The following is a 21,286-nucleotide window of genomic DNA, read 5'->3' as shown; positions in this document are numbered from 1 at the left end:
TAACGTGGTTTGCATAACAGTGCCATGAGCACACCATAGTTGGAACTGTTTTATCTCCTCACAGGGAAAACTAGAGAGATAGAGAGTCCTTGGAGAGATCCCACCTGATTATCCATGGCAATCCAAGAAACACCATCCCTCTTAGCAAGTCCCGCCTCACACTGCTTCTGCTCATCCTGCTTCTCCAGCAGCCCACTGCTGTGTGTGGGGCTGCAACAAGCCAGTGAGGAGCATCCCTCTGGATTTAGAGCATGGAAAATAAGGACATTGCCACAAGGTTTTGGAAGGTGGAATAGCCAGACCCGGACACCAGAAGGACCAGGCAGCCTAGGTGCCCAGGCAGGTGGTAACAGTCATGGGAAGGTTACAAGAGCACCAAATCTTAGAGGCAGTCATGTAGCTTCTGAACTTACAAAGTGCTCTACAAGCATCCCTCTAGGGTGAAGGTAGGGCAGGCTCCAGGTTCAAGCTGAAAGGGAACAAGGCTCCACCACCACAAGCTCACCATGGAGACCTCATAGCAGCCTTCCAGTATCTGAAGGGGGGCTATAGGGATGCTGGGGATGGACTCTTCATCAGGGACTGCAGTGATAGGACAAGGGGTAATGGGTTCAAACTGAAACAGGGGAAGTTTAGATTGGATATAAGGAAGAAATTCTTTCCTGTGAGGGTGGTGAGGCACTGGAATGGGTTGCCCAGGGAGGCTGTGAATGCTCCATCCCTGGCAGTGTTCAAGGCCAGGTTGGATGAGGCCTTGGGTGCCCTGGTTTAGTGTGAGGTGTCCCTGCCCATGGCAGGGGGGTTGGAACTGGATGATCTCAAGGTCCTTTCCAACCCAAACTGTTCTGTGATTCTATGTGCCCATCGCCAAGATCCTGGATGCCTGGCTCTGCACCCTAAGAGAGCTTCTGGAGATGAAATCTTGTTCAGAGTTAGATTTTAATCCACGCTGCAAGAACTGAGGTGGAAAGATGAGACCCTGCAGGGTTCGCTTGAGAACTGTAGGATGCTCCAGCCTTTTCAGGCCATTTCTATTCCAACCTCGACAAAGTTCTTGAGCAGGAAGTTCAACAAGTACCAGTACAGATGATACAGAGAGAGACAGAATCTATCTTCTGTGTGAGGCTATCACCTGGGACCTAAAGCTTTGAAAAATCAATGGGAACAGAGGGGTAAATCAGCGCTTTTAAAAAGGGCAATCTATTTTCCACTGATTAATATAATTAGTATATATTAATATTAATATATAATGTTAATATCATTAAATGCAGAGGTTCCAGACGTGCTTGTGGGGCACTTGACTCAAGGACCTGTCTGGGAGCAGGGTTATTGATATTTCTATTACCAACTGAAATCTGATTCAGAAACTGAGATGGAATTAGAGCCAACCGCTACTTAATCCACCCAAAGCCATCGGTTGGGGGTTATGGCCCAGGTGGTGGTAAAAGACAGAAGCAATATTTGCCCAATAGTTTTTACAGTGGCAAAATAAAAGAAACACAAGAAAATCTGTCTTGGCAATTGGCAAAATAAACTATTTCTGCTGAGCAACGTGATTTATTGGATTTTAAATCTATGGTGCTGCTGTGAATGGCTAAGGGGGGTTTATGTGCAATTCAGATGCTGCCTGGGGGCTGGCAGGAAAGTAATGAAAAGGAACTGGTCAAAACCTGCTCCTTTGAGGGGGGTTTTGCTGACGTGAACAGCACAACCACCTTGTACAGCCTGATGGCATTAGCATGTGTGAGGTTAGAGCTGCTGCAGGGCAAAGGCAGAACAGTAAAGACCTTTCACATGGGAATGGGGATGGAGAATGCCTTTGGAAGAGCTCATCCAGCAGACTTCAGTGATGAAGGGATAATGGGAAAGTTCCCTGAACCCAAGCCATCAGGGCAAGGGAGGGACCAGAAGAAACTGCTGGAAGCCAGAAGAGCTGGCTCTGATGATGGGTGTCTGAGCCACAGTGCCATTGCTGAGCAAGAGGCATGAACTCTGTGTAAGAAACAGGCGTGAGCTACCCAGAGGGGTGCTGAGCTGCGTCCTGTCCAGTGAGAAACTGGGAAAACGACTTGGAAAGGAAAGGTCTGACTCCAATCTCACAGTGCCATGCAGTGGCTACCGATGCTAGTGCAGCCCTGAGGAGAAGCAGGTAGGCGATGGTACCTCTGACCAAGGTTAATTCCTGGATAGCAGAGCTCTGTGTGGTGCCAGCTCTCACAAGAGGGTGATAACAGAAAGGAGGGGTCAGGCAAAGCGAGACACAGCAAAATTCATCCCACCCGGCTCAGCAATAGACAGTGGCAATGCGCGTGGTGAAGATGAGCTGAGCTGCCCTTTGAAGTGAGACCTACGGTATGGACAGAGACCCCTCCATTGGGTGCTTCACGTGGTCAAAGCAATCCCCTTCAACCCCTTTTCCTTGCTCACACAACCTCTTACAAACACAATCGGCTTCTTTTTCCCTTTGGCTGCAACTCCGAATCCTGTGGGATTGAGTGAAACCTCGATTTCAACACACACAAAGTGAAGCCCAAGTGCATAGGGCAGGTTGTACACCCGTACATCAAGGTGCGTTCCTGTTTGGCTTCTTAGGAACCCTGGACCTCAGCCAGCCAAAGGTTTCAACCAGGCTGTGCGAGCAGCAGAGGCATCGCCTCTGTCCTTGCAGCGCTCCTTTAGCTCTTTGATGCTCAGAGCCCTCCCGACCCACAGACACAACTTGAAACCTCCCAGGGCAGCAATGCAGATCCTCAGAAAACACTTCCCCCACCTGGGCCCCTGCAGTGAGAGAGATTTTATCACTACAGCCTGCCCTGTCATTTAATTACAGGCCTGTGTTCGGTTACAGTTTGCAGAACACTGGAAGGGAAAGAGCTTTATGAAGCAAAAGCTGGTTGTGCTATTCGAAACAGCAGCTTCAAAACCCCTGCAGAGCTCGCCTGAAGCTTGCTGTATCAGAGACCTGGAGGCCAGCTGACAGGCAGGCATCTTACTGCATCGGTACTCATGACATAGCATCAGTCATCCAAAGAGAAGTGTAGTGGGGGGAAGCAACTGCATTCCATCCTTAAGGAAAAGCAGAGGTAATTCAGAGTCAAACTGCAGCATTCTTTTCCCCCTTGACAATCCCAGCTCACGAGGGCAGTGCTAGCAAGAAGGAGGGAGAAAGCCCATTTCTCAGGGCTCCTCACACCTCCTGCACTTTGAGAAACTGAGCTCTGGGCTTCGTTACTGTTTTAGCTCTTCCCCACCACATTTTGCCTTCTTTGTTTGCTCTTTGTGAAGTGTCTCCTAGTTTTTGGTTCATTCAGAGCTGAAGCCTGTGGGGAGCTTGACGCAGTGGGGAGGATCTGTAGAGCTCTCATTAACACCCAGCTCCGGGCAGGGAATTCTTCCAACTCCAACCTGGCTACTCCAGGACTTTTCCAACCCTCTGTTAAAAACTAAAGCAATGTTCTGCGTGCTCTGCTCGTCAGACAACGGCAGGATTCAATGCAAACGTTGATCTTGGATCCGCTCTCCAAGGCGCTGGGTTGGAGTTGGCCTGACCATTGAGGCTGAAAACGCTGGAAGCCAAAGGCTACAGAGCTTCAGAAAGAGAGCTGCAGCCTGCAAAGCCCATCCACCACGGGTGCCCATAGACAGGGTGAAGCCCCAACCTTTCCATCCGCTGGGAAAACAGGGCTTGATGGGGAAAACATCCCTGTGTCACGTCGCAGAGGTCATGCCTCATCAGCCCTCTCTCGTGCAGCACATGGGGCTCTCAGACCTTCCCTTCCAGAAAGCACAAAGAAACCACAGAGGAGCGTAATGGAAGCCTCCAAACCACACCAAATCCATGGAAATGAGCTTTGAATGGATCCAAACAATGAGCTCTTCTGTGGACAGTTTGTAAGCAAATTGAAAACCGGCTAATAAAACGGCTATCATGTTCCAGTTGGGAGGAGAGGGGGCCAGCCTCCCCTCTGCTCATGGAAAAGCAGGAAAGCTCCCTCCCATTCAGAGCCACGAATGAGATTCAACAGGGTGAAAAACATAGAGCCTTGTTTTCATCAGAGGATTGGGGATTTTGGGGGGTGGTGACAAAAGAGAAGCCTGTAGGGACATAAGTAGCACCTATTATATCACCCTTCCAACGCTAAATGGGAAGGGGTGAGTAAAGAAGAGAGATCTGTGATTGAAGGATATGGCCTCCCTTGGAAGAATCTGGCTCCTGGAGATGCCAAAGATGGTCCAAAAGGCTCGAGCCTGCCTGGGTTTGGACAGAGCTTGCACTGAGCATGCGGTGCCTCGCATTCCCTGGCCTGGTGTTTCTCCATGTCCTTTTTTGTACCTTGTATTTTATCAACCCTGAACAATTTTGGATGCGAGACACTCATTCCTTTTGGGGTATTGGGAAGCATCCTGGGTGAGGCGCTGGCATTCCACACTTCACTGATAGCAGAGCTGGCTTAGCATTTTGTATACGGTAGAGGAAGGGCTATTGAGAAAAGAAGCTGAATTCTCGGCAGAGAGCCACTAGAATGATGGAAGGAAAAAGCTTTATCAGTGATTCCACCCCTAACTCCGTGCCATGGAAATGTTCCCTTAAGTGTCATTTTGACAGCTCCTCCCAGGTTAACTTCAAGCTGTCGCTCTGTGTAACAGCCCCTCACTTCCCTCTGACTTCTTGATAAAGTCTTTGTATCAGAGGATGTGTCTGATTTCAGCTTTGATGATTCCTCTCCTCATATTGCGCCATTAGTGCCAGAAGGGCTTTGTGTCCTCCTTAACAATTCCATTCTTCCAGCAGTGTTATCCATTGGATATAAGCATGCCTTTCTCTCCGTGCTCACACACTTCCCATTCCCCTGCAAGCCTCAAGATCCCGCTCTTTCCGTTTCCCCATAAACCAGGCACAGGATCTGTCAACTCAGCCCTAAGCTGGCAACGTCTGCCCTCCTTGCTCATCTTTCCATCCCAACACAACCTAAATGCAGCTCTTTGGCACTTGCAAAGCTGGCCTCATGTCCAGTGGTGCCGAAGAGAGATCCTCCCCCTTCCACCCCACTGCTGTGCTTCACTGACTGATATAAGTGAGCAGCAGCTCTCCCTGCCAGAAATGTCTCATTATACATTGCACAGCCCCAAACTCAGGAACTCTTGATCCCTCGAGCTGCCTCGGAATACAATGAACAAAGGCACAAAACGAGCCACTATTTGAAAGTGTCGCGTTCATTAGAGATGCGCTGCAGAACTAAGTCTGGAACAGAGCGACCCTGAACGTGGAGGATATTTGGGTTCAAATCCAGCCTTGATGCTGTGCGCACGTTCTCATGTGCTGCAGGCAGGAAAAGGACATCATTTGCCTGCTGGGGCTGACCAAAATTCATCCAGGGCCTCCAGCTGCAGCCCCTTACGTGCCTGGGAGATGAGGCCTGAGCTGGCCTCTTATCAGCATAGAAGATCCTGCATAAGAAAAGCATCTTTACTCTCCAGGGATTCAGGGCCTGAAAATGGAGCCTTAATTCCAGGTGCCGTTTGTGTGAAGAGATAAGTATCACCATGGGAAAGAAACAACATTATCTCTACTCCTGCCTTTTCCACCAATAAAGAGCCCCAAAGAAGATTAGTGGCACATGCTGCTGCGTTAATAAGGGAGGCATCAGTCATCAGCAGAGCCAGAGACATGGGCTCTGACCTTTGGCTCAAATGCAATCCCATCTGCTGACCTCACTCCCCAGCAGGAATCTTCTAAGCAGAAAAGACAAGCTCCTGGGAACTAGGGAAGAATTTGACATAGACATTTAATCTAGTTTTAATACTTCCTGGATGCTAGGCTTGGATAAGGAGTCTCAAAACAAGAGGAAACCATCTCCTCTTCCTAAAGCAGGATGCTCTCAGTGCAAGCTGAGAAATCCCTCCTTTCGCCAGCTATAAATGTAGTGCAAACAGGCTCAACAAGGGAACCCCTGCAGCTTTGAGATTTCAGGCTTGCAGCATACCTGAATGAAGAAAAAATCCTCTTATGCTCGTGGTTGTTATTTTGATGAACACCCTTGGCTAAGTGAGGAGGTTACTTGGACGGATGCAGCTACTTTGGCAGTACAATCTCAGTAGAGCAGGAATTCAGCGCTTTATCACTGTACCAAACAGTGCTCCCGATGTATCAAAGCACGCAGCAAACACCAAGACAGGGTCCAGATCTTCCTGTCTTTATAAAGGGGAAGCCCTTACAAGATGCTGGCTCTCTATTCTGCCATTCAGCGACTTACAGGAGGTGTATGTCCTACAGGGTAACAGTGATAACCCGAATATCCTCTTCACCTTCTGGCTGCCTGGTGGGGATGTGCTGGGGATTTGTGTCTGGGAAACAAGCCCTCAAAAACAACCTCAACCCTGTCAGTTTAGAGCAGCCTTCATGCTTATCTCATTCGCAGAGAGGGACCTCTAGGTCAGTAAAAAGCATCCTCTTTTGGTGGTCTCCTTAGCAATTGAGGTAAGATAAGTGATGGAACAGACACCATAGACACTGGAGATGTCTCTTTTTATGGCTATCCAGGAAGGAGAGTGAAAGGAAGCTGTTTATGGCCACATCATGCTGCTTTTGCAGGCGTTCTGGGAAGCAGGGACCCATGCAGAGGCCCCAAGCATCTGGATGACAGATTCAGACAATGGATTGGTTTTAATCTTGCTGTATAGGAGATTCCAGCTAAACCGATCTCATATGTGCTTTGCCTGGTCCCCAGCCAGCACGGGTGAGGCAGAGCAAGGCAAGAGTGGTTTTCTGTGTCCTGAGGTTCTAGTGCAGTCCAGCCTTTGCCCATCAGGCAGCCAAATTGCATGGGACATCATTGAATTTGGGGAGCAGGTTCTTCACCTGAGATGCACGTAAAATGCTTTGGATTCCACGAGTTCCAAGTCCTTGGATGCTGGAGCACTGAAACTCTTCTGTTAACTTGAGAAAGTCTCGTGGCATCCTGCCAAGGAAGATCCACAGACACAGATGTCTGCTCGACATGAAAGAGCATCCATCCCCCACTGAAGGATTAACCTCTGTAGGTTGTGTCTCACTATGGAAAAGCTTTTCGGAAGGGCTGAACCCAGGTCACACGGCAGGCACTGACACAGAGATGACTACAGTTTTCCTAGCCAGGAAACGTCTGGAGCACAGGGAAGTGAGGGTATGGGAACAGTCACCTGGAAGCAGTGATGCTTCTTTCCCTGAGAACTGACTGTTGGGAAAAAAACCCATAGAATCCCAGATTGGTTTGGGTTGGAAGGGACCTTAAACCCCCCCATCCAACCTGGTCTGGAGCACTTCCAGGGATGGAGCATTCACAGCTCCCTTGGGCAACCATGAGACAACAGACGCTGTCATACCCACAGTGCCACAGGGGTGGGTTCCTGTCATGCTGACTGCTTCAAGTGCTCTCTCTGTGTGCTTTTGCCACCTAGAAACAAATTCCAGGTGAAATGTCTGGGTTCTAGTGCATTTATCATCCCTTGTCTTGGTTACAACGGAGCCTGGGAGGGGAATGATAGGGAAGTGGAGTTTCTGAAGCCCAGCTAGGTGGGTTGCAGTCACATCAGTGCAATGAACACGTTTTATCCCTAAAACGGCGAACGTTGGCAGCAGGGTTTCATTAGGGTATGTGGGAAAGAGCTTTAACAACCAAGGCAGGAAAAGTTTAATGCTGGTTTCCTTTTCATTTGCCAGATGTTTGGAAAATACAACAAATGCTTATTCCCCTGTTTCTGAGAGGTGCAGCCTGCATGGCAAGGTACTGCTGTGGAATGCCTGGGGAGAGCACGTCCTTCCCATCACCCACCTCTGAGGTCTGTACGCCTCTGAGACACACCAAGCAGTGATAAAGGAGATGCTGAGACTGGACTTTAAGGAGCTGGATGCAGACCCTCATGAAGAGGGCTCAGATTGGTGGCACTATGAATGTTCAACATTCCGACTGCACCTCATCTTGCCTGTGCTCCACACTTTACCCCAGAAGGATGTGCCTTATGGCATGGACCAAGACATTGGTCTCACTGTGTGAGTCCTGAATTTAACTAAGTAACACAGTGGACCAACTTATCCTGAGTCCTAGCGCGGTTCCAGGGCTTCCAGAACCAGAGATCTCCCTTAACTGCCATGACTAGTCTTAACGTTGTTAAATCTTCACACCCCAAAGCACTTTGAAGCACTGTATCATTTCCAAGAGATGCTGAGGCTGAAAAGGTCGCTCCTATGTACACCACCATTGGAGATGAGTGAGGTGCATCCTACAGGGTAACCAGAAAGCCAGGAAAGCCAGGCAGGCTGTCTGCAGATAACCTTGGCCTAGCAGAGGGGAGTGCTTCCCCAGTGGGACTGGGACAGTACCAGGCCACTGGCTCACAGGATCAATGCTCAGAGGATGTGACTGGCATTTCATTTGCCCCTGCTTTGTACTGAAGGACAAGGTTCAGGTTCTGTCCAACATGTCAGTTTGGAAGGATGTCACCAAGTCAGTGAAGCATCACTGCACTGACTTGCTCCATACCCTCATCTCACAGAATCAGACCTTCTGCAGTGCACTGAGGGCCCTGATTTCATTTCTGGTTGTCTTATTCCATCACCATCCCAGTTAGCCAGACTCCACCTGCTTCGCCTTCCTTCCAGTCACTCTATTGAACTAGAGGTGACAAGTTGCAAGCTGCAAAAAGATAAATCTCAAGTGGATAAGGAAAATATTCCTCAGCAGGACAGTGGTGCAACCCTGGGACAAGAGCCCCAAGAGGAAAGGCTCAGACTGAGCAACCTGATAGAGCTTTGAAGCCAGTCCTCATCTGAGCCGAGATCTAAAGCCCTCCGGATGTCCCGTCTGTTCAATGAGTCTGTGCAGCCATTAAAAGATCTTTCAGAGAACACCTACATGAATAAACCCCTCTTCCTAGTTTAAGAGATCAAGCAAGCTCTATTGCTCATTGCCTTGGACTCTGGGAAGCAGATAAAGAGATCAGAAATGCACTTTGCAGTATGTTTTCCATCATGCCTTCATGCTTGCCACACTCCCTCCTAACTGGAAGCTAACACCAAGGCTGGCATGAGAGCTCTTTCACATCTCTACTTTGCCATCATCTACATCATCTACATCTACATCATCTACAGCCCAGGAGATGCCCTGGGAGCAGAAAGGTTCAGTTTTTAGTGGCTCGTGTGCTCCCAGAGTGTATCCTGAACCCTGTGCTGAGCAGGCTGGTGAAGCTGTGCAGGAGGCTGCAGTCCTACCTTCACATCTGTGGTTGGTCTCACTCTGCTTGTGACCCGCAGGGCATTTGCACTCGTAAGAACCCACTGTGTTGATGCAGTTTCCACCTTGACAGAGGCCAGGAATGGCTTGACATTCGTCCACATCTACAGGAAGAAGAGCAAAGATCTTAGAAAGTGAAGCCATTGCAGCACATGAATTTTCAATCCCGTCGTGGTGAGAACCCTATGAGAAAGAAGCAGCTTTGCTCAAAGTACATGGATTTACACTTCCTAACACAATTGCCCATCAGATCACATTAGAAATAAGGTGAAGGACAGAAAACAGGCATAAATATGTTGCTGCCTTATCTACACAAGCAAGAGGGGGACAAAAGTATAGTAATGTTTTCCAAAGCAAACAGCCATGTGTCTACCCCCTCATGGTTCATTCCACGCTGGTAGCTGAGTTGGGAAGGAGAAGTGGTTTGATGGGATGTCCTTCTGCAGCCTTCAGGGAGCAACATCTGTCACAGGGCAGAGAGGGGAACCTATGGACTCAGGTTTTGCTCTTTCCTCTCCCAGGAAGGCTCATCCTGCATCCTCATCACTGCATCCTGCAGTGTCCACAGCAGTGAGGGGACACTGTGCTTCCCAAAGCACCTCAGGAAGACCTCAGTGCTTGCTGCTTAGAACCACCCTACCTGTGTGCTGCAGGTCTGATTTATACTCCAGTTCTGTTTGCAGTAACAGTGAGTGACAAATCTATTAAATAGGCCAAGCCTTCCTGAAGATACTGGGGCCATAAAACACAGATTACAACAGACAGAAAAACAGTTCTCCTCTTCAGCCTTCCCAGTTTTGTCCTGTAGGATAACGTGGGATTTGGATGGTAATTTTGGCTTTTGATCATAGCAGGTAAAGGCTGAAGTTAGTTGCTGATGCAGAAAGGAATTCATGCAACTCTGAACGGAGACCGCTGCAACCCCTTAGAGAGGTTGCCAGCCGTATCTGTTCATAGGAGCTCCATGGACCATTCTGCTATTTGTGCCTGGTTGCCCTGGACCCTGAATGCAACCTCTGAGCATGTGATTTATGTATATTGTAGTTGCCTGTGAGATCTTGAAGGAGTCATAGCTTCCATTTTGAACCAGTAATACAATTTACAGAGCACTAGCCACCCAATTCAAGTGTTGATCGTGCTCCAGTGCTAGGACAGAAGCAGCACCACAAAAAGAGGACATATGGAAGGCTGCAACTTAGTTTTAAACTTGAAGAAACACTAGCCTGATTATCTACATCTTGTGGGATACAGGATGTCACCTGACAACCACAGCATGGCCAGACTCTTTAACTGAGCTCTGATAATCTTAGATGATCCCATGAGACACCCAAGGTCCATGGTGATGCTCTGTGACATATAATGATGGATTTAGAAAAGCTCACACAGAGAACTGGTCTCTGAACTGGGGCTCCTGGCAGGCATTCATCACTCACCCTGTCAGTGCCCACCAGGATGGGTAAGGGAACATCCTCTACATGGTCATGGCATTTACCTTGGCAGGCTCCAGTACGAATGTTGGGAATGAAACCTCGGCGGCAGGGGTGCGGTTGAGCAGGGCACATCTCACATGGGTGACCCCAGGCCCTTCCAATGGTGGCACAACACATGGTCTTGGTGCAGACGATCCCACTGAGTTGGCCCTGGCACATCTGGTTATTCACTTGGCTAAAGCAGGGACCAGTACGATAGTCTGAGGGAGAACAATAACATCCATGGGTTAGGTCAAGACACAAACACAAGGTTTCTGTCCAACACAGAGTGTCTGTTCTCCTGCCTACCAGCACAGCCACTCAGGTGCTAGGGCCCAGTACTGGAGGTGGTGACCTTCTTTCTGCCGTATGCTCAATGTCATCATCAAGAGGTTCTCCAAGCCAGCTCTTCGTGATCTCCCTCAGCCTCTTCCCATGAACTATACTTATTCTATGCCTTGAGACACTCCTTTTAAGTACTGGCCTTAGAATGAACTCAAGATACGAAGTCAGGCAAAGAGGCAGCTGTTGGGGATAGCAAACCAATGATTCTTCATTTCAGTTAGGGGCAAAGATGCCTATGGGGATGACGTGCTACAAGCATCTCTCACGGACAGCCTTAGGGTCTGAGAGCCTGTATACCATAAACATAGAGGATGATGGAGATGTCTTGCTGTCATACCACTTCTACATGGTTTGCAGAGTAAGAGTCCTAGTTCTCACCCATTAAACATTCTGGGAAAGGATTCCCAAACCTTTCCCCATGATGTCTACTGTAAATGCCACAAAAGGATTTCTACACTCCCTGACAGCCTCTGTAAAGTCAACCTCCTGCTGCTATACATGTCACTGTGATTAATCTCTTTGGTTTAACTCTTAAAGGTCCCCTGGCAATTTTCACTACATCTTTAAAACCCAGATACTGCAGAATCCACCAGCCTGTTTCCCATTCCCAGCAAGGATCCTCCTACCCCTCAAAGCCAAGACTATTTTGAAGGGCTTGTTTGCACTAAGGAATGTGGCTTTGCCACTGTCTGGGCTCTCATGACCCTTGATTAGGGATATTAGCACAGCAGGCATTCATCGGGAAAGAAGATTCTGAAACAAGAGGGATTTTCCTTCGCCTGGGAATAGATGATTGCACGCAAGTGTTTGATCTGTGGCTGGAAAAAGGGCCTTTAACCATGTTATTGTCAGGCCAGAAAATTCCCCATTAACTGCCTAAGGATGTTAGGTGTTGGTCAAAGAGCTGCTATTTCAGATAGTCTGGCTGAGCTTTCAAAGTTGCTTAGGGAATCTTGATGTTGAAGTGCCCAGTAAGTGGCTGTGAACCCAAATCCCTGCATCAGTCCCAAATCCTGCATCATGTCATTGTGGTGTCTACCTACAGAGGGCTCCTAGAAGCTCACATCACTTTAACGTATAACCCAAAACTCAATTGCATGGAGAGGAAAAGGGTAAACTTGCACCTCCCATGTCATCTCGCCGAGGCTGGGCACACTGCAGCAAGAATTCCTCGACATTGATAACGAAAGCACAGGGAGAACCCCCCCTTTTGAAACAAATAATTGACAAAAATAGGTTTTCATATGTAGTTTACTTCTTTGGAGGGAACGAAGCCAAGGAAATTGCAGTCTGGAATGCAGAAAGCCTGGCTGCATTCCACCGCCCATCTGTTGCTGATTTTAATGGTGAAATGAGTGAATTTTTAATGGGGCACCAATCAAATTTTATTAAGGAAATATGCACACTTGGATGTCTAAAGCCCCTTTACAGTCAATGTTTGGGATCCCACTTTCCAGGAACCCTGTCACAGGTAGCTCTCCTTTAGAAGCTTGGTCTTTGCTGGCACATTTCTTAGAGAAGCAGAGACAAGGTGGCTTCCTCACTGAAAGCTGAGATTTCTTCCTGTTTCCTCAACCTTACAATAACAGTGCCCAGTGCTAGGATATGGATGAGTTCCACCTTTCTATCTGCAGGCAAAGTTCTCATTAAAAAGCTTGTAAGAAATACTGGACCAGGCTTTACTTTGGGAATCAGAATCTTTCCACCTCTACGGAGGAGACTTTTAACACATATCTGGGCCTTTAGAATCACTTGTAGCTGCAAAAATCAATCACTGCCTGACTTAACCTCTCCAAATACAGTTAGAATCATAGATTTCTTGTCACCATCAGGTTAGATTAGGTTACTCTTCATGCCTACTCATCCGGAGCAGCCAGCAAGGAGAGAAAGCCCTCACATGGCAAAAGGGACCACGCAATCAGAGCTGAAGCATTAACGCGTTTGCATTAACCACAAGAAATCTGACTCTTTGCTACGCTCTTTGTGTTCAAACCCCAGCCTCCCTCCACATATGGCTTTGAAGCATCACCTCCCCTATACGAGCGACTTCTGCAGATGCTGCAGAGCCATGGTGAGGCTATCGTGGGTCGTATCTACCCAATCCTGCAGCCAACGCAGGCCCCAGATGTGCTCAGAAGAGGAAGCATAACAGGAATAGACCTCATTCCCAGTTCCCATGTTTGGCTGGTTGTCATGGAGATCGTTAGGAGCCCCTATAGCTAATGAATCCCTGACAATTCCAAGCCGCAAAGCCTTGGGGAGTTAATGGGTGGGATCCTTGCCATTACACATGCTCTTATACTGAGCCACGCTATTCCACTTGCAAGCAGCTTCCTGAAAATATCCCTGTAGACATTCTGAACTCCCCTAATGAGTGCCTAGGATGGAAGTGGAGGAACACTCTATGGTTGCTGAGGACATCTGCCTTCACCCACGTGCTGCATGGAGTCCTGCTGGAAGGGCTGAGACATTAAAGTGCAGCAAAGTGCATTATGGTTCAGTCAAACCAGCACCCAAAACCTCACAGCTTCCCCATGTCCACCACTTGAGGACCAGGGATGCTGCCCTGGCTTTGCCTACCCTACTTAACCCAAGTTCACCTTGCCAGAGCCTGTCCAAGCTCCTCCGAGAGGTGATAATGAATGATGCACTGCTCTTTATAGCCAGCCGTGGCTATAATTTAGAGCAGAAATGCAGCTTGGAGTCATTAGAAAAGAATAATCAGTTGCAGACTCTTTAAAATCACCACTCTGAGGCTATCAAACGTTTATGGACAACGCTTGGAAGGCACCTTCTCTATTGCTCAGTGCTAAATGAAAACAAGGGCTATCTTTTGCAGGGAATGGTTCCCTGGGATATTCAGTGCCATTACTTTGCATGGAAATGTTAAATCCAGCCTGATTTCTTTGACGGAGACCTCAAGCTGAACACTTCCTTAAACAAGGGTGTTCTTCAACTGTTCTGTACCACCTGAATTGAAACAGCGCCTGAGCCTGGACCATTTACAACTTTATTTCATACCCAACTCAAATTACTGCTTTGCCGGAGGGGGGAGGCATCGAAAATTAACATCCCCTCCCTTTTAACTGGTTCTTCTTTTTCCCCTTGTGGAAATCAGTAGGTTTCGACCAAGAACTTGTGAAAAGAAGCGTTTTGTTGGACATCTTTCACAAGAGAAAGGATTCCTCCACTTCTCTAACACCCATCTACCCAGCAGGGTGTCACCACGTAAACAAACGCTTGCAGTGGGAATTCCGATCCCAGGGTAAAGGTGGAAAAGCAGGAACAATCCCTTGCTATTTAAAACACAGTCCTAGAGGCACGAATACGCCTGACCCAGCCGCGTAAGCAGAGTCCAGAGGTGAAGGGACTGAAGAGCTCTCCTCTGCACCCCCAACCCCATCCTGCAGCCTCCCATTTCTCCAGCGGCCGTTTGGCTGGAATGAGCCAGGCCGTGGGCTGGGTGAATTCCTTCTTCACAACACAAATAAACAGAGCAGCGAGGAAGGAGAGATTTCTCTTTGCTAAAAACCAAATTCCTTCCCATAATAAACAACGCCGCTGCTGAAGGCTTTTGCTTCAAGCCATAGGGACAAGCGTTGCCTGTAAGCAGTCCCCAGGGAGCCACAGACCACGCTGGGATGAGGTCACTACAACATATGCCCCAGGCTTTGGCAGGCTTCCACGTTGCTTTCTATAAGCTCCAGCAGCCCAGTAGAGGAGAGCAAGGACAGGGAATATCCAGGCTGATATCTATTTTTGCTGGTTTAATGAATTATTTCCATCAGCACAAGGCTGGTCCCCCGGGCCATGGGCGCACAGCCTGGCAGCTCCTCCTGTCTGCAAGCTTCCAGGCTTCTGGAGCAAGGCAAACAGCTCTGGGAAAGGGCAAGACATGACCAAGGCAAGGCCCTAACCTGGCAGATCCCTCCGCAAGCTTCTAGCCAAAGAGATGCCCACACAAACTGGCTGCTTGTGGTGGGGCCATTCCCTAGGGAGCCTGCGGAGAACCTGCTGGGATTGCTGATAGCTTCCAAATTAAAGGCTTAATGGAGCAATTCATGTCCTGCTCATAGAGACACCACGAATGTACGGGGAAGAGCAGCATCCGAAAGCCACCAACTGAGGAGCCGACAGAAAGTCCTGTGCTTGTTTCTGTTGCACTGTGACTGCAGAGCTTTTACATCGCTCTAACACCGATCGAATGCTGATCCTAGGTCTCAGCACACAGCACAGCTCCAAGGGTCTGCTCAGCCTCTCAGGCTGCCTCCTACGTGACGGCTTTGCTGGGAGGGGGAGCGGCGGATGCAGGGAGAACAGCGCAAGGGTCTCCGTCAAGGGCTCCTTTCTCATGGCATACTTTCTCCACCTAGTCATTTCCTTACCTCATGCAAACACAGCCACATTCCTCATGTTTAACTGTTTGGACTTTTGCAGAGAAGAAAAAGCTGGCCGGGGCGGTTTCTAAGGCCAGACATTCCAAGTGCTGAAATAACATATGCGAAGGAAATAGTAAAGGGAGAACTTTTTTAAGTTTTCCTGTCCTATTTTTACAGTTTCCTGTCAAAGTCTTAGCCTGATGAAACCTGAGATAGAGCTCCCCGCACAGCCCAACTCCAAGGGCTCTCCACTGCAAGCAGCATCTGAGGCACAAAGCACACACACTGCAACACGGGGCTGTGGTTCCAGCAGTTTCAGAATCACAGAACCAACCAGGTTGGAAAAGAGCTTCAAGAGCATCAGGTCCAACCGTTCCCCAGCACTGCCAAGGCCACCCCTAACCCATGGCACTGAGGCCTCGTCTCCACGGTGTGTGAGCACTTGCAGGGACGGTGCCTGCAGCCCTGCCCTGGGCAGCCTGTTCCAATGCCTGAGCACCCTTTGGGGCAGGAATTGTTCCTCAGCTCCATCTAAATCTGGGTTGTGAAATTGCCTGGGAGTGTTGGAGCACGCTGTGTGCTCCAGCCTGGAAGAGACCATGGGGCTCGGAACACTGTGGGCTGTTGAATCACTGCCTGGTCAGTGCAGAGATGGATGGGCAGGAGTGGAGGTGCTCGGAGTAGCAAAAAGGTTTGATAGCTGCAGACTCTTCCTCATGGGGCACATGGACCCTGCTTAGTTGGACAGGCCTGGAGCAGCTGTGCCACCATGAGCTGAATGCCTTCAGTAGATGCGGACCAAGCAATGTTTCTCCTGCCAGTCTGCATTCCTCCTCATCCGTCTTCATGGGCTTGCAGAAGACAGAGTTGATGCAGAGCCTTGGGTTGGTGTCAGTGCACAGGAACTGCAGCTGTTCATGGGTCTACCTCCAAATGTGCTCAACTGAGCCTCTGCGATGTGATGCTCCACTGCACTCCTCACAGTCACCTGCAGAGCGCTGCTTCAAGACCTTGCAGAGTCTTCAGATTCATGTGAAATGGGAAAAGAAGCATTTCTCTTTGTGCCACTTTCCTTCCGCAGGGATCAGCAGGTTCCACAGCATCAGGATACGCTTGTTCATGGACACTCCTCCCCACAGTGAGAATGTCACTGCATCCAAGAGTGATGGAGAGTCAGAAGATGAGGCAGTCGCCTTCCTGCCCAACCCAGAGCAGGCAATGGAGGTGTCAGCTGCAGAAAAGGAGGTCCAACCCATGATGGTCCAGGCTTCTCAGCTCACTCAGCTATGGCCAATTCAAATACTCCCATGTTTCTCAGTTCAATGCAAATAGCTTGGTTTTGGACAAGGCTGACTCGAGCATCTCATTGCAAAGACCCTCTGCTATTACTTGTACCTTTGCCAAATTTTACCTATTTAACCTTGAAACAGGTTTGTACCAGGATAAGCAGTTTTGGAATATTCCCATCAAAACATTCCTGTCATCTTTAAAGGTAAATCTTGAGAATGCTCTTTCCATGAAGGGCTCTGGAAGCAATTCATTCTGATTCCAGAGGCTGCTTCCCATCGTGCACAGCAAACTGGCCCCTGGGCCACATGCTGAACACCAAGCCACAAACAAAGGTACCAAGAAGCTGTGCTGCGGGAGTGCTGCCCACATGGGCTGGGAAAAGTAGTGATTGTCTCATTAAAGATTGGACCATAAAGCCCACAGGCACGCAGGACAATTACATGTGCAGGATGTGCCTCCATCCACCAGCATTCCCAGCAGCCTCCGACTGGTTTTCTGCAGAGATCAGAGGGAAATGTGGTTTTACAGAACTACAATTATTTCATCAAGGAAACCTGTCTGCAGGAGGAAAATGGCAACTTACAGCTGAGAAAAGACTTGAATCCCACTCCTTGGGCAGCTGACGCCAGACCTTTCCACATAGATGCAGGTGATGCAGAGCAGTAGATGCCAGAGCTCTCTGGACCACAGTTCTCAAAATGCTTTTTCTACCACAATGTAGAGAAATGGGAGCTTTTTCCCCATCTTTGGAGACAGGCTGAGGAGAAGGAGCTCTACCACATATCTATATCATATATTCATATATTCTATAACCCAGCTACGTGCTCTGCTTTATGTCTTAACATCTGTATTAGCAAAGGACTAGGAAAGATCAGCTGAACACCCGGGTTCTAACAGCGATGAGAAATCTCTTTATAAACACAGCCTTTTATTACAAAGCTCATCTGGGGGGTGGGAGATGCCAACAGCATTCCTGCAGAAGAGATCTGATTGAAGGAATATCAAGATTAATCTGGAATTCATAGGATGAAGGGCTTGATGAGTGTCCAGCGAGTGCCCCGATGGCTTTGAGTGGGTATGGCAGAAAGGACCCAGCACAGCCAAAGCTGCCCCTGCCTTTTTGCTATCCCAAAGAACTGGAATCCAAGGAATTAGTAAGAATTCATGGCACCCTGGGACAGCCTTTCAGCCCAGGGGATGCATGGGGAGAGTCAGGCAAAGGGCACTCAAGGAGCCACATCTCAGTCCCTGGTTTTGGGATCTCTCCATTCCTCCGGGACTGTGTGCTGCTCTTCCTTCAGAAGAAGAGCTGGATTTGGGCTCAGTTTCACAATGGACGTGGACCTCAGGCACTGCCTGTTGTATGGACGAGAGATTTTTGACCTATCTTCATCTGCAATGCAAAGGCTGAGATTAAAACCTTTCTGCGTTATCCCAGAGAGCACTGAATTCCCATGAACTATTTGTGGTCCCTTTCTTGCCAGCATGATGTATGCCTTTGTGTGCCTGGGCTCCGGGGGTGTTTCCAGCTGAAGGTATGAAATCCATAAATCCCTCCCGATTACTTCACTAGGAGCAGCATCGTGGAGTTCAAGTCTGTGACCTGAGTTAGGAGAGGAGGGAGCAAAGGGACCACATTACCGCTGCCTGCTTCCTGCTATGGCTTTTACATGCACCCGGGGGGCTCAGACACATCCTGTGTGGCTGTTTCCTTTCTCCTAAGCCTCCAAATTAGACTGAATATTTGGGGGGGGGGGGAAGAAATCATTATGAAGAGGAAACAGAAAAGCTGAGACAAAGCCACTCTTCAGTCTCCTCAGGAGGGGGGTTGGAGATGCTTCACAAGCAAGAATAATGGGGTATTCTGCAATATTCCCACCATCTGGAAATCCAAGTGGATTAAAACGCAGTTTATGCTCAGCCACTCATGAGCATCCATCTGTAGGTTACAAGACGGTGTTCTGGATCGTGCATTCTCTTTATACATGGCAGGGGATGTCTGTCACTGGAAAAGCTACGGCTGGAGGGAACAGTAGAGATCATTGTGGATCTGTCTTGCCTTCAGACAAAACTGACTGTCAGCATTAGACCTAACCAAGATTCAGGTAGATTTTCACTTCAAACCAACCCAGCCCTGGCTATGGCTTTGGAAAGAGAACAGTCCTGCAGTGACCATTGTGGAAGAACACTGCCTTTTCCATGGATGTTGCACATCTGGGGTCTTCTGTGGCTCCCATCCTTGCTTTTGTTCACATGTTTGGAGCTCTGTATTCAGTGATGGGGCTTTGTTTTCTTGTACTGGCTAATGAAGAGCCAGAACTCAGGCACTGGATGCCAGTTGAAAGTTTGCTGTTATCTCTACATGGACACAATCCTTTCCAAGGCTCTCATGGGATACAGGACTTGGGAACAACCATGCAAGGCTTCAGGAGCACAGCTGGCTTTCAGCTCAGTGTTTGTATTGAAGAACATCCCCTTAGGAGTCGGTTGGTTAACCTTGCACCATGCAGACGTAGCCAGAGCCCTTTGAACCAGACAAACCAAAGGAACCACAGACGATCTCCACAAAGATCAAGGGTGTTACTCTGAAAACCCTTTTTTCCAAAGGAAAAGATTTCCTTGCATGAGAGGTAGCAACCGGCATCGGCAGTGAAGACCTCGGCACTTGGACGGAAAGAAAACCCAGTCCCACCTCATCCTTGGAACACAGGAGGAGCATCCCCACCTCAAACATGGTCCCTTTTCACAACCCTTTTCTTCCTGCTTGAAAGAGGGTGAGATCAGAGACACGACATCAAAATGTCTCCTTTCTCTGTAAACCCCTTGAAAACAGAATGTGGCCTCTTTCCCCACAGATTCATTTTTTCTGTACTGCAGCTTTTTCCTCCCACACTGATGTAATGGGAGTTCATGTTACCAAAGGCTGCTGGGGTTGTACACTACATTCTCTAGTTCTTCATCCCTGAAGATGTCAAGTAGAGGGAGGAAATGATGTTAAGATTCTCTGAGTACCCAGCTATTAAGGTATTTACCTCTGAAGTGGAGTATTTCCTGAATGAAGTGTGAAGTTGGTTAGATTGCTTCTATTACAAAGCAGCCTCTTACTGCAGCCCTGAACTGTTGAACATGAGGCTTGTTGAATGCATGGCAGCAGAAGCTGTTGCTTAGCCTTCAGGAATGTAGTTTATTCCAGTTTCAAAGGAAAATTATCTCCTTTTAGGGTTAGAGCGAAATAAAGGAAAATGAAAACCCTAAATAAATCTGCAGTCGGATTGATCTGTGGGGTTTGAATCCCTTCTTTTCATCACCACAGATGACTGGCACGTTCTCCAGTGCTTGCCACTGCAGACAGGTCCATAGTCCATATGTCTATGGCAGAACAGATCACTCCTCTGTACACACTCATCCTGAAGTCAGTGCCTGCGCATTACCCAGCAGTGATTCAAAGCAATTGCCCCATTTCAGTAAGAGAGATGGATCCTACAACACGTCCTCTCCTCTACAGGCTGTGACTGTGGTCTGATCTCCCACCCCACCTGGTTCCTACCAGTAGACATCTCACAGCAAAGTACTAAGGGAAATGACTGTACATACCACGTTATCCCTGCTTTCTTTCCAGCTTAAACCACCTGTACAGAGGGCCTTGGGTGAAATGGTCTGGGGTGAGGAGTCCCCTGCCCATGGCAAGGGAGGTGGAACTGAAGGAGCTTTAAGGTCCCTTCCAACCCAAACCATTCCATGGTTCACAAAAGCTCTCTGCCCACTGAGATGCAGGCAGAAATCCAAGGAATTTCCAGAGTACTCAACCACGTTCCCAGGCATGCATGGATGATGTGGCGATGCTCCCATAGCAGAATTGTTCTTCCTCCATATGAAGCCGGTGGCTTTCAAGCTCTGCTTTGAATTAATCTTTCTTGGGGAAAAATCTTCAGGAACGGGACTCAGAGCTATAGATGGAGCTATAGATGATCCGTGTTCCTTCCAAGCCTGCTGCTTGAGTCTCCTGTTACTGGAGACTCCCAAGGATGCTTGTAAACATGTCAAATACCGGCTGCTTTAAATGGAGACACTGAACAGAAAGTCAACAGTGGTCCTGTCTCCAATGAGTCTGGGACTTCATCAGGACAGGCCTGGAGATGGAGCAGGAGCGAGTTTGCTCCTTGGAAGGGTTAAGTCCTTCGCTGTCCCACATGGAGCAGTCACAACCACCTCACCTGGCTGCCAGCTCCCCAACTGCCCAGCCAGGAGCCTCTTTGAGAAGTGTAACTTTTAACATCTCTTAGCAAAGCAAGCGCGCTATTTGTCTTGGCAGGGAAGAGCCGTGTATACACAGCTGGAGAGCTTGTTTTGTCTCTTTGTACAAGTCTGGACTAACCCAAATCTCTAAAGGCTTTGTAAAAATGCTCTCTTTATGTAAGGGTTTTTATACATTACAAGATGTCTCCAAAGTCTGGCCCTGCTCAGACCCCTTCTTTCCCTGCCTCTTCCACTCTCTCTGCTAACCCCTCCACTACCACGCAGGCAGAGTCAGGAG

At 48.6% G+C, this 21,286-nt stretch overlaps 1 protein-coding gene across 1 annotated transcript in view; it reads right to left on the bottom strand.

Annotated features, from left to right (window-relative positions):
* LOC308229681 (fibrillin-2-like) overlaps nucleotides 1-21,286 on the bottom strand; it is a gene marked incomplete at both ends in the record, with an annotated part of 89,957 nt that overhangs the window by 44,538 nt on the left and 24,133 nt on the right. The window contains 2 exons of the mRNA XM_080633864.1: nucleotides 9,248-9,373; nucleotides 10,762-10,959. Coding sequence (XP_080489990.1) covers nucleotides 9,248-9,373; nucleotides 10,762-10,959 — 324 coding nt within the window. The remainder of the gene's footprint in view (nucleotides 1-9,247; nucleotides 9,374-10,761; nucleotides 10,960-21,286) is intronic.

This window comes from Psittacula echo (assembly GCF_963264785.1).
Source record: "Psittacula echo genome assembly, chromosome: 24".
In the NCBI taxonomy this organism is placed as follows: Eukaryota; Metazoa; Chordata; class Aves; order Psittaciformes; family Psittacidae; genus Psittacula; species Psittacula echo.
Note: the sequence above shows the minus strand (reverse complement) of the source record. Positions and strands in the feature narration are given on the sequence as shown.